Raw genomic sequence first — 13,150 nt, forward strand, 5'->3', positions numbered from 1 at the left:
GGTGCGCTTCCAACTTTGTTCTCATTTAAGTGGGAACTGGTTGTGTTCATCTTGTGAAAACATTTCTTTTAAAATCTTTTAATTAATCATCACAACACCAACAATGGAATAGATTGAGAGAGTGAGTTGGTGAGTGATGTGAGGGCTGTCTGGCAGACGGGCATTCGAGTCAGAGACACGTGTGTGCGTGGGCACAACGCGTCAGGCTTCCCTTCCCCCAGGAAGGAGAGATAGAAACAACAACAACAATATCAACATCGTGAGTTGGCAAACAAAGCTCTAAGCATAGAGCAATCACCTGTTATTGTTGGAATGAACTGTGTAGCGTCAAGTTTGTTTGTTATTGTTGTTGTTGTTTGTAGTGTTGTTGTTCAACAATAGAGAGAGATTAGTTTAGTCATTCATTAAGTCATACCATAATCTAGCTTGAGTGAGCTCACTCACACCAAGAAGATCGGACAACCATCAACCTTCATATCTTACTATTATTAATTTATTATTATTCCTTTCTCAATCTATTCAACCTTACATACATATACTATATATTTATATATATTATATCAATCTATTATCTATCTTTAACAAACTTAAGTTTGTTGACCATCTACAACAACATCATCATCATCATTGAGGGCTCATCAAGCTATCTATCAAGCTGCACCCTCGCACACACTCACATAATCTCATTCATCCTACTTAAGCCATCAATATTACTTGATGTGACATCAGACACCTTAGGCACTGATCCATCATTCATTCATTCATTCAATACAAACATACAAACATACAAATAACTAATATTACAATGTCTACTCCTACATTCAACTCAAATGACTCATCGCCACACTCTTCGCCATTGTCATCCAAACACTTAAACAACAACTACCATAATAATAATAATCATAATCACGGTATTGGCAATGGTAGTGGCAGCGGCAATGTCAACGGCAATGGACACCATCCTAATAAGTTGTTCGTTGGTGGAATTAGTTGGAGGGCCGACGAAGCTGGCCTGACCAAGTACTTCTCCACATTTGGCCCCGTTATCGAATGTAAAATAATAATAGACAGGAGTACGCTCAAGTCCAAAGGTTATGGATTCGTCACATTCGAGAAGGAAGACAGTGTTGCCAAAGTCAAGAGTGCTTCAAACCTTACCTACATGGGGAAGAATGTATGTACCATACATCATTGTCCACGTGGACAAGGCCACCACAGGTCACCACCAACTCACACCCTCACCTTCGCCCTCGCCCTCAACAACTTAGATGAACGTTGGCGACGCAATGAGAAAGTCCGAACTAGTGTCTATGAACTCTGGCGCCAGTGGTCAGTCGAGTAATGGCCAACAGCACATTTCGAATGTGGTGGCGCAGCATGCTGGAGAAGAGCCTATGCCAATGTATCTTAGCGACGAGGAGGTGCCTTCCAACGAGATGTTGGAGCCACCCTCAATGCCTTATGGCCAACCAGGTGGTGGTGGCTACTACGTATTCTACGACGTCAATGGCAATGTATACTTCCAACAGATGACACCGCCATTTCAAATCTTCACCACGGTACCCTACCACTACCATCATCAGACACCACAGCAGCCGCAGCCACACCAACAGCAGCAGCAGCATTCTCAACAGCAGTATCTACCGCCTCCTCAATATTATCCACAGCAGCTACCACCACAACAGCAGCAGCCACATCAGCACTATTCAGTACCCAACAATAACAACAATAATAGTTGGGGGCGTGCCAACCAGACGGTGCCATCATACATACGTTCACCAGCGCCACAACAAGACCCACAACTGGCCAACAATGGCATCAGCGTAGCACATCGACCACCACCAACAACAAGCAGTAGCGGCAATCAAACAAAGAGTACGATGAAGCAACAACAACAGTATCACCAATCACCTGACCACTCTCCAACCAGCACCAACTAGCAATGTCACTGCTAATCAACTTGCACATACACATACACATACACGATGACATAACACGACACTACACTACACTACACGACACGACACTTGCATTGTGCTCTACACGACGAGCACTACATCGTAGTTTATATAATAGTAAACTATTCACCATCATCCATCACTTCACTCTCATATCATTCAATCATGTCCATCATCCATCCTCATATCATCATCTTCAATCAAGGACAAATAAACTGTATAACAAATGTACATACATAAACAAGATATCTCGCGAGTGACTGATATGTTTGACATCCTCGCGTCTGTTCAAAGGGTGGGTTCATGGAGGTTGTTGTTCAGCATCATGAGGGAGGGCAAGTTGTTTTGACGAGTGTCACCCAAAGAGAGTGATAGTTAGTTACTTCTATACATGTAGTATACATACATATATGTACATAAACTATTAAACAAACAAACAATATGTATATAGTTGAACAAGAAGTATTGTTAAAGTCAAATACAAGAGTAGACCCAAGATATGACTATGATTCAGCATACTCTCAAGTGGTCGGCAGGAAGACACCAAGACGTTTCTGGTGCGCTCTAGGTATAATACTATGTACAAACCTATCACTTGCAATAATAACTCTTACAATGTGGCCATACTTATTGGTTGTAAGTAAACATACTGCCTCCCTCGACCAATCATTCAATCACTTACTCGTTCATTCAATCAAACAAACAAATAGAATGTACAAAGCTTATATATAATGGCAGTTAGTGTTGCCGCTTATTACACTGGTTGTGCTGTTGGACAGAAGGCATTCACGAGGATGTCAGAGCGTAGTCAAGATCATTGGTCACATGTTTGTATTGCTGCTGGACTATGTCTGTTGGGCGATCTCCTCTATGCATCATATCCCAAACAGATAGTTATTGTAACAGGTCGATTCATAGCAGGTGTTGGATCAGGCAATATGGTCGGCCTGCAATGCATCCTCGTTCAGAACAATGACAAGGCGACTCGTATGAGTAGGCTGGCATGGATATCAAACTCAGTGTCATTGGCGCATATTGTCGGACCTGCTTTGATTGCCCTGTTGTCCAACTTCCAGATGGACAAGACATTCAATGTGTCTGAAGACTATGGCACCATATCATTCTATGGTTGGATGGCTGCATTCTTCTCATTGGCTTCACTCATCCTTGGCATTGCCGGCAAGTCACTCGACAGAAACAAAGGTCCAAACCTTGATCGACCCATTTCAAACAATGAGAATGAGATGTATCCCTCAGGTAAGGTCACGCCTCAATCAATCAATCAATCAATCATACTGACTCACCTCACATCACTCTAGAGTCTCCGGTGAGCACGGGTCAGTATAGGAACTACTTCAAACAACAGTCTTGTATACTGTCGCCGAGGATCACATTGTATGCTCTATGCTTTGTCCACTTCTTGTTGTATAATATTGGAATGATTATGGAGACAATGTTCATACCTTATATCATTGACACTGGAGGATATAGTGCCTACAATTGGACATTGACACAGATATCCTTGTTCTTCATTGGCGTTGGCGTAGCAAGTGCCGTCTCCTCATACTTTTCACGACGTGTGGACAATAGATACTTGTTACTCGTTGGATCATTGGCCACTGTATTCATTGGCTTTGCATTAATGACTACATGGACCTTTGTTAAATATGAAACCGTACCAGAATCACCATCTCCCAACATTGTCCGATTCATGCTCGGTGTTATCCTTGTCTGCATTGGCTTCCCAGTATCAGTTAGCAGTTCAATATCATTATTCTTTGAGATAATGTCAACTGTTCACATTGTAAGTTCTTGGACGACTGTGAACATCATCATGATTGTTGCTGACTCACTGTGACTCCCTCCTTACTCATTCATTTGTAGCAAAATGCATCTTCTATATTCATTATGGCCAGTAGCTTTGGAAGACTACTTGGGCCTTTATGGGCAACATTGATATTCGATAAGATTGGACCAAACTATGACTTCTTCTTTGGCGCAGCGGTCAGTATTGGAACCTTGATCATACTGTTGTCACTGGGACGATCGGTCACCGACCTTACGGTACGCAGCGGAAACTCTTCCTACTCCAACTCACAAAAGGAAACCTTGATGATGGATGCCATCATGGAGGAAGGCGAGGTGCATCTACACGAAGATGTATAAAACCCCCTTAAATTTAACTTGTTATTATTATTATCGTTAACAACGCATCCATGTTTGTGGTGTGTAGTGAGTGTATGTACTGTTACTTCACATCATTGACATCCACTTGTAGCTGAAAGAAACAATGGAACGACCGACAGTGTGGCGCAGTTTGGGAACTGCCTTCGTTTTGTTGCCATCCACCTCCAAATTGGGAGTTTTTGTCCCAAGAACCCCCACGATTTGAACGATTTTCCAGTTTCGCCAATCTTGTCAAAGGATCTTGGACAACAATACTATTCCTGATTAAAATTTGCAAAGGGTAACCCTCAAGTATAAATACATTTGTTAACAATTAGTATAAGTTGTAGACTGTATATATATTTATAATTAAACCAAGGAATATTAATAATCATAATAATTATTTAATAATGTCACAAATTAAACTGTATTTTGACGAGACCAATGAGGAGCATCTCAACAGATTGGAATTTTGTCCATCCTTGTACAGGAAGTCTGATTATGAAGTTGAGAGCAAGGATGATGTTGATGCACCATCGGTAGAGAATGCCGCAACCTATGACCCTCCATACTACTTATACAACCCACATGTTATGGTCTACTACTCAACCTACAAGATCAAGAGATTGAATTTGAAAAGAAATAGGTAATTATCTAATTCAATTTCCAAATCATAAATATATACGATCATACTAATTTTATAATTATTATTATTATATTATAGAGAGGATGTCGTTAATCCAGTAGATGGTGGTACTGTATCACTTGATTGGTTCGACTTTGGAAATGAATTTGCCGAGGACACTCCAACTATCTTGGTATGTCATGGATTGACGGGTGGTTCCCACGAGCCCTATATCCAATACCTTGCTCATCATGCCTACGAGTCCAAAGGATATCGCACAGTAGTGTTCAACAACAGAGGATGTGCTGGAAACAAAGTTACTGTATGTATAAATACTTAACCGTTTGATACTTCAATATTCTAATTTCATTCTTTTGATAAATGTAGGCTGATGTTGGATACTGTGGCACCAAGATTGATGATATGGAGTTGGTCATTGAGAAGATTAAGGCCAAGATACCAAATGCACCATTGTTTGTTGTTGGATTCAGCTTTGGATCAGTGATCATGGTCAACTACTTGAGTGCTCACGGACATGACTCTCCATTTTTGGCTCATGTTTCAATCTCAAACCCATTCTGTTTGTACGAGAGCCAGAAGCACTTGAGCAACTCATTCCTTGGAGGATACATCTATGGTCAGGGATTGGCAACCAGCATCAAGAAGTTGTTCTACAAGTTTGGTGATAGAATTGACAAGTATGCCACAAAGGAGCAGATCCAAGCTGCCAAGTATACCTACGAACTCGATGAGTTGGTAACACACAAGATGTTTGGATATGAGTCAGCCAAGCACTACTACTTGGAAGCAAGCACAAACAAACATATTCCAAAGGTTAGTATTATTATATTGATGTACCTCACAATCAACTCTATCATATCTAACACATACTTTCATCATATAGTTGAACAAACCTATCCTGTTCATCAATGCTGAGGATGATCCATTGTACAATATATCGACACTTCCATTTGGAGAGATCAAGAACAATCCAAACACTATAATGGCAATGTCCAAGAGAGGAAGTCATCTGGGCTTCATCAGTTACACTGATTGGAAGTCATGGTCTGATAGGGCCACCGTGGAGTACCTCTCTACATTCTTGTAATAAATAGTTCTAATATTGTTGTTGTTTTACAATTAAATGTATATATACTTTACTGGAATGATGATGATGTAAACCTTGTTCCACACTTCTTCCAATAGTGATGTGATGCTTGGATATTGCCCATCTGATGAAGATTGTTGCCATACTCTTTGAATATGATCTGCACCAATTGCTTCATTGTGAATCCACTTGTGAGTTGAGTGATTGGAGTGTATCCAAGGTCGCCACTATCATCATTGTTGCCATCCTCGTTGTTTGTTATAAAATGGTGCTCACATGCTTCAATGAGATGTGATGCTTCATCGTATTGTTTGTTCTCGTAGAGCAGTTGGATAACAGAACAAAAGTCACCCATTGACAAAAGTATCTCGATTGCCTGTTCATATCGCTTCAGCTCCACCAAGTGCAGTGCCCACGCTCGGTACACTACCATGTACTCTTCCTCGCGCAGACTAGTCTTGGCCAACATGGCAGCCTCATTCCAACGTCCAGCCGCCTGCAGATACTTGCATGCGTCCAATGACTTGTCAATGAGGCAAAGGAACTGTACTCCTTCATCCAGCTTGCCCACGGCGATAAGGTTGTTGGCCAACAACTTCATTGTGCTCTGGTAGTACTCTTGTGAGATCGATGCTGCAATGACACTAGCCTTGACTGCCAACATGTAGAAGTCGGGATGGTCTGGCGTGGTGTCCAGCAGGAGGTTGATGGCTCGATGTGATCGTCCCAGTGATATATTACGATCGATCAATCTACGTGTCAGCTCGGCATCAGGCTTCTTGCGCTCGTGCATGTCCGCTCGATCTAGCTCTGACGATCTCAACACTGATGGCTCTGTGAGTAGGTCGTAATAGACTGGCAATGAGGCCCCAGCTGTGGCTGGAGCAAAGCTCACGGCACCAGAGAATGCCAACGAGGATGATGCAGGACTGATTCCACTGCTGCTCAATGTTGATGCTGTCATTGCCATCGTTGTCGATGCTCCCAAGAAATCAAAATGTGATTGTGATTGAAGCTGTGATGACACTGAGTGGAACATTTGAGATGCTGCCAAAGGGTTGGATGTCGAGGATGTTGCTTGGTTGGAGGAGGATGATGTTTGGTTCTGTGAGGTGGATTGAGTGGCTGAGGTAATGTTGTTTGGTGTAGGAGTCACGTTGTTTGATTGTTTTGGCATTGTCTGATCATTCTTTGGAGCTGGGTTGTTGTTGGGTATTGATGCCTTTGAAGTCAGACCCTGTGTCAGTCCTCCAAAGAACGAGGCAAATGACTTCTTTGCTTGTGGCTGCTGCTGTGGTGATTGATGCGGCTGTGGATGAGGTTGTGATTGAGTCTGTGTGCTTTGCTGCTGTACATTCGTTGTAGTGGTCGTTGTTGTCAATGGAGTTGGGTTGATAAATGGATTGTTTGATTGATCCTTTGTCGGTGTGGCCATCAGCGGTGAGCCAGGTGCAGAACCAGCAGCATTGTTATTCGATAAAGTTGTTGCCGTTGATGTCGTGGATGGGTGAGTTGTTGAGGTTGAAGGAGTGGCTGTGGTCGATGAAACTGTGGATGTTGGTTCATTGATTGGCACTGGTGGTTTGGATGGAAGCTCGTTATAATATGTCATGATCTCTGTGTTATATAATGATGTGCAGGGTGTGCGATCATTATAACGTTGTAGGGCAAAGAGTACCAATCTCCAAAACTTGATCATGTGATGATCGCCAAAGAACTGTGCGATCGCCAGGCAACCCTCGGCTGTAGTGCATCCTGCAAGGTAGCTCAACAGACGCTCGTCCACAAGTGATAGCAATCGAGTGTTCTTCTCCAACTGGTCCATCACCAACATTGAGGTCGCTTGTGATTTGTTCAAATCTGCGTCATTCTGCTCGTTGGCTGCGCCGGCTTGGATCGAGGAGCGTTGGGCGTGCAACAAGTTCTTGAGCTGCAGCGCGCAGAATGGAGAGAGGAGTAGCGGGGAGTACAGGAACGCTTCGAATATGTTGGCTGTGGACGTGGTCGAACTGCCTCCAATGGTGTTGTTGACGGGCGAGTTGGAGAGGCAGAGCGAGTTGTCCAGGATACGAATTGAATAGTCCGAGGCCACGACGATTGGGTTGGAGTCGGACAGCCACTCAATGTCCAGAACCTTGATGTCGCGCTCGGACAAGTAAGTGCCGGACGCGGTGCGCACGCCCGCCAGCACATCCCATATTCCAAACTCTCCATTCACAAATAGAACGAGCAGTTCGATGCTTGTTGGCGAGGGCGAGAACCTGATCTTCTTGATGGCCGCCTTGCTCGTGGTGAATGATGAGACCAATCGCTTCTTCTCACTGCTCCACACGTTGATGGCGCCTGAGACATCGGCTGCCACCATAAGGTCGCGCTTGACGGCGTGAGCGAGCTGAGGTGTCACGCTGCCGCCCAGCGCACTGAGTGGCGAGAAGCCCTCCATGGGCATGTCGTTCAGCGTCACGGAGTTGCCCTCGATCGTACAGCACTTGATCTGCGTGCTATCGGATGTGAAGAATATGAACTGTTCCTTGGCTTCATACTTGGTGGGGTCCTGGGAGATGGCCACCTCGCTGTCCTCCAACGAGGGCACCCACTCAAGTCCGGTGACATGTGAGAAGGCCTTGAATGAGCGGAGACAAGTGAATCGCTTCATCTCCCATAGTTCAAAGGGACGGTCGCGCACCAGTACCACGAGGAACTTGCGAGAGTTGGACAGTTTGAGGCCGCGGATGGGAGCCGTCTCGTTGGCGGCCACCTGACGTATCTCGCGCACCCTACCCGAGCGCAGATCAACGAATGCCAATCGATTGTGGAATACCTTGCCTGTCTCCACCTCCTCGTATGAGTAGCAAATCACTCGGCCAGGTGAGGCCCAGCGCAGACCAAATACAGGCTGCTGCCAGATGAATAGCTCCTTTTGTACCTTGAGTGTCGTAGCGTTGACAAGTTGAATCGTACCATTGACTGTACCAATTGCCAACAATGACATGTTGTTGCGATTGGCGAATGGATATACAGCCATTGATGAGATTGGGGATGATATCGAGTCTGACATTCCTGATGCACCAAGCTTAACCACGCCATTCAATGGCTTTACCGACAGACTACTCAGTCTTGCTGAGAACTGTTGTGCGCCACCAGATAACATCTCTGATGTGAAGTCCCATTTCCAACTTCGATTGATTGAGTGATTGAATGAGTGAGTAAGTGAGTCTTGGGACATGGTCAATCAATCATACATACATTATACCATCTCCACCGATAGTGAGTAGGGTCTGCTCGTTGAATGGATGATGTGTGATTGAGTAGAGTGGCAGACCTTTCTTCTTGCTCTTCATGTGATAGTGTGACAAGTCGGAGACACATAGTTGTTCATAACTATGAGTGTTGGTCACATCGATATACTTCCTGCTCCATGATGTGATGCTGTTGTTGATGTGTTAGTTGTATGGGTGGCGGATGGGATACAGGCCAAGATATGACATACCTTCCATCTTCATGAAGTGAGAACATTAGGTTTGGATTCTCTCGACATAGGATTACCATGTTGAAACTGGATTTCGAACGATCCAGTGCTGTGCTGCCAAATGATTGATTGGAGGTGATGTCGTGCACGATGATCTCGCGAGGGAAGACGTAGTAGACAAAGTTCTTTGTGATTGGTGAGTAGATGATCTTTATAAGATCAGTTGGTGTTTGTACATGTTTGTTGTTGTTTGATGTCGTCGTTGAAGAGCTACTTGATGATAATGATAAGCTTGGTCCATTACTATTTGAGCCTGAGCCAGATGAAGTTGAGGTCGATGCTTGGTGAGACGTGGATATACTGCCACCCGCGTAGCCAGACCCATTCGGGAGCAATTTGCTTGTTATTCGATTGATAAAGTTGATGTTGATTCCACTGCTACCATGCTCAGAGTCCTCATCGGGCGACGGAGATACACAGACAGAGTGCACCGATCCATTGGCCGCGCCCACCAACAGCTTTGTCGTGATGTTGCAGAATGGGTCGACTTGTAGCGAGACACAGGGTGCGTCACAGAGATCCCGACGCCATACTCGCGAGCCATTGGTTACAGACCAGAGAGTGATGGCACCGCCCATGATTGAGAACAACAGGTTGTTGTCTTCTGGGTGCCATTGAAGATCCCTGACGGGGTGTGGCGATCTATGCTCGGCACCCAACGATTGGATCACGCTGCCCGCCAGGACGTCCCATACTATAATGGTGCCGCCTGTGTCTGCCGATGCCAGACGGGCCATTGGCGCGATGAGCTGATAGTGGTCGATACCGGGGGCTGCTGTCTGCTGCTGCTGCTGTGCCAGTGCGTCGCTTTGCTTGACGGCGCCGCTGATGGTGTCGCGTGACCAACGCACCAAACAGACATTATGACGATGTTCGTCCAGTGTCTGAACGAGATTGAGATAGGCAGGGTCGATGATGGCCACATGACTATGACAGCCATAGGCCAACAGATTCTGCCAGCTCCAATCTGAAGCACATCTATTATCTTTATGTAGTCTACCTGGTAATATCTTTGGTGTTAACTTTGGTTGTTGATATTGTTGTTGTTGATGTGTATTCTGTGTTGTTGATGATTGTTGTTGCATCATTGCATTGGTACTACTAAATAATGCATTTGAAGACATTATATATTATCGATCAATCGATCAATCAATCAATCACTATCACTAATATATATTACACAATCTTTGCATAAACAACTTTGAGGAAGATGATCTTGAATCAAACCCCATGAAGAGCTCATCCCTATGATTTCGAACTTCACTTGAACAAATAAATATTTATTTCAAAATAAATAATAATTATAATGATAAAGTATGATGATGTATGATCACCTCATTAAAATAGTTTATTGGACTGATGAGATAAAGGTTAACCAATAATATTTAATAATTGTATAAAATCGTTACCTATTTAAGACAACCAAGTTGGTGGGTGGGAGACAGGATGACCATTGTCTTGTCGACCCTTTGTCCTAGCCCACCACAATGTTGAACAACAACGACAACAACACAATACACACTTGGTATCGATTTAATTGGGAACATTACCATTTTAAGATTCTTTAGTTCCATAGACTATGTCTGTGAGTACTTCATTGTTAGACGATAGTGATAGACATTCACTAAAGCATGAATGACGCATAATATATATAACAATTATTTATCTACAAACAAGATAATCAAATAAAATATTAATAATAATAATAAAATGACTAATTCATTAACTCCTCAATTTGAGGAGATGGAGCCTGTTGTAGGTTCCTCAAATGTTAATGTTACTCCTGACCATTGTAAGTTTGAAACTTATATCTCCTCAATATATAACACTAATATTTAATGATTGACCATGATTTGTAGCCATCAAATTGGAAGCAGTTTTAAACTTTAGAAATCTTGGTGGAATGCCTATTCAAGGTTCAGAGTAAGTTTTATTTATTATAAATTGATAGTTATTTGTATACAAAATACTAATATAACTTATCATTAGCGGTAAATTGGTTATTCGTCCAGGTGCAGTAAATAGAACAGCATCACCAACAAAGGCAACACTAAGTGATGAGTTCTGGTTGTTGGAAGCACTGTCCATAAAGACATTAGTATGTATTTCTTGGAACGACAGAACAGTTAGATGACTTAGCTGACCAATTCAACCTATAATCATACATATATGTGAAGATTGACTTTAGGACATCATGGGAGAATAAGACTATATCACCTTTGAAGAGGTTTGAAGATAACTTCTTAATGTTTGCAATTAAGAAGGAGGATAAGGAGAGTATATCTATCCCCGCTTCAACCGGTTGTCAATCAATCAATCATTCACCAAAGGATGAGTCGAACAACTTCACTGTGACACCACAGGCCCCAGAGACACCTCCTGCTCCCAAGCTATCAAGACGTCACAGTATATCACATCTGGGTCAGTCGGGTGATCAGATCAAGTCTCCACTCAACAGGAGTATCAACTCATTCAATGCCAGTCCAAGATTATCGACCGAACAACCTCAAACCATCACATCTGTCATATCATCAACGACTACAACGACTTCATCAACAGTTGAGTTGAGAAAGTCACAGTCGTTGGCACATTCACAGTCGTCGCCATTACAACAATCACATACAGATGGCTCTGTTGATCAGATTATCAATGATATGCCTACAATCAATGTGTCAGAGACAACGACTACTACAACTGCTACTACAACAACTGTCATTGATGCAACTGCCTTGGGTCTGGGCATCAAGGAGAAGTTCATGGAGGAGCAGAGAAACAACATCATCTGGAGGATATACAATAGGAATGTGCCAGAGTCCGACCTGGCCAAGATGAGGCGACACTCCTCCGGTGCACAAAGGAAGAGATACTGTATCCCATTAGTCAACAACAGAATGTTCATGGAAGGTGTCTACCAAACTGCGCCACCCAATGCCCAACTGTTAGTGTCTTTTACTCAGTCATTCGTTTCTTTTAATCACTAACTCAATCAATGAAACAAACATATATAGTAAGTGCAAGGTATCGAGATACCTGTTGTTCAATGACAAAGTTGGTGCACTCTTGTTGATGACCCATCTCAATGATCTTGGCATGCTGGAGATGTACAAGCTAACCCTAATCTACACTCAAGAGGAGATATTGACTGTAAGTTGGAGTTGACATTTCATGTCCAAGTCCATTGATACTTACTAAATCAATCACTCAGATATTCAGAATACTCAAGAACAAGGACAACTATCCTATTATGTACTTCTGCTCACTTGGAAAGGATAGGACTGGTATGGTCACAGCTTTGTTGCTGTCTTGCTTGGGTGTGCCACGTGACTTGGTCGTGGAGGACTACTCCAAGTCAGGGGGCAACCTAGCCGCACACTTGGCCGAGATGAGAAAGTACTTCATCAAGGTCGGCCTTACCAAGGATGAGTTTGTACAGTCGCCTCGCCACATCATGGCCGATATGCTCAGCTGGGTGGATGAAACCTATGGATCAGTGCCCAACTACCTTGCCACGATTGGATTCTCACACGAGGAGCAAGATGAGCTGCGCAAGAATCTGATCATCACAAAGGAGGAGTACGATCAGATCATGGACCAGTTGCGTCAGACCAATGTCGAGCAGTTGATCAGGGAGCACGATCAGTATGTGGCAGAGCATCAACCCAAGGTAGAGCCGAAATCCATCTTTAGCAGAGCCTTGGACAGCCCAAAGTTCTGGCGAAGGCTATCCATTTCCAAGGACATCATTAAGGGTCCACATGACAGAT

General features: G+C 43.5%; 5 protein-coding genes across 5 annotated transcripts; 4 read left to right on the forward strand and 1 right to left on the reverse strand.

The window, feature by feature from the left end:
• Nucleotides 1-805: 805 nt before the first annotated feature.
• Nucleotides 806-1,940, forward strand: SAMD00019534_097500 (hypothetical protein; the record flags this gene model as incomplete). Its single annotated transcript, XM_012895217.1, has 2 exons — nucleotides 806-1,174; nucleotides 1,269-1,940. The coding sequence occupies 2 exons, from the start codon at nucleotides 806-808 to the stop codon at nucleotides 1,938-1,940; spliced, it is 1,041 nt and encodes a 346-aa protein (XP_012750671.1).
• A 749-nt stretch (nucleotides 1,941-2,689) lies between these two features.
• On the forward strand, nucleotides 2,690-4,124 carry SAMD00019534_097510 (hypothetical protein; the record flags this gene model as incomplete). The annotated part of the gene is made up of 3 exons (XM_012895218.1): nucleotides 2,690-3,215; nucleotides 3,278-3,762; nucleotides 3,843-4,124. 3 exons carry the CDS (start codon nucleotides 2,690-2,692, stop codon nucleotides 4,122-4,124), a joined length of 1,293 nt encoding a protein of 430 aa, XP_012750672.1.
• A 410-nt stretch (nucleotides 4,125-4,534) lies between these two features.
• On the forward strand, nucleotides 4,535-5,857 carry SAMD00019534_097520 (hypothetical protein; the record flags this gene model as incomplete). The annotated part of the gene is made up of 4 exons (XM_012895219.1): nucleotides 4,535-4,770; nucleotides 4,849-5,071; nucleotides 5,137-5,583; nucleotides 5,654-5,857. 4 exons carry the CDS (start codon nucleotides 4,535-4,537, stop codon nucleotides 5,855-5,857), a joined length of 1,110 nt encoding a protein of 369 aa, XP_012750673.1.
• A 49-nt stretch (nucleotides 5,858-5,906) lies between these two features.
• Nucleotides 5,907-10,471, reverse strand: SAMD00019534_097530 (hypothetical protein; the record flags this gene model as incomplete). Its single annotated transcript, XM_012895220.1, has 3 exons — nucleotides 5,907-9,033; nucleotides 9,104-9,286; nucleotides 9,348-10,471. 3 exons carry the CDS (start codon nucleotides 10,469-10,471, stop codon nucleotides 5,907-5,909), a joined length of 4,434 nt encoding a protein of 1,477 aa, XP_012750674.1.
• A 773-nt stretch (nucleotides 10,472-11,244) lies between these two features.
• Nucleotides 11,245-13,146, forward strand: SAMD00019534_097540 (hypothetical protein; the record flags this gene model as incomplete). The annotated part of the gene is made up of 5 exons (XM_012895221.1): nucleotides 11,245-11,303; nucleotides 11,376-11,484; nucleotides 11,564-12,324; nucleotides 12,395-12,530; nucleotides 12,592-13,146. Coding segments are annotated over 5 exons (1,620 nt in total), but the record flags the coding sequence as incomplete, so codon positions are not given.
• Nucleotides 13,147-13,150: the final 4 nt, after the last annotated feature.

This window comes from Acytostelium subglobosum (genome assembly GCF_000787575.1).
Source record: "Acytostelium subglobosum LB1 DNA, scaffold: scaffold23, whole genome shotgun sequence".
Lineage (NCBI taxonomy): Eukaryota > Evosea > Eumycetozoa > Acytosteliales > Acytosteliaceae > Acytostelium > Acytostelium subglobosum.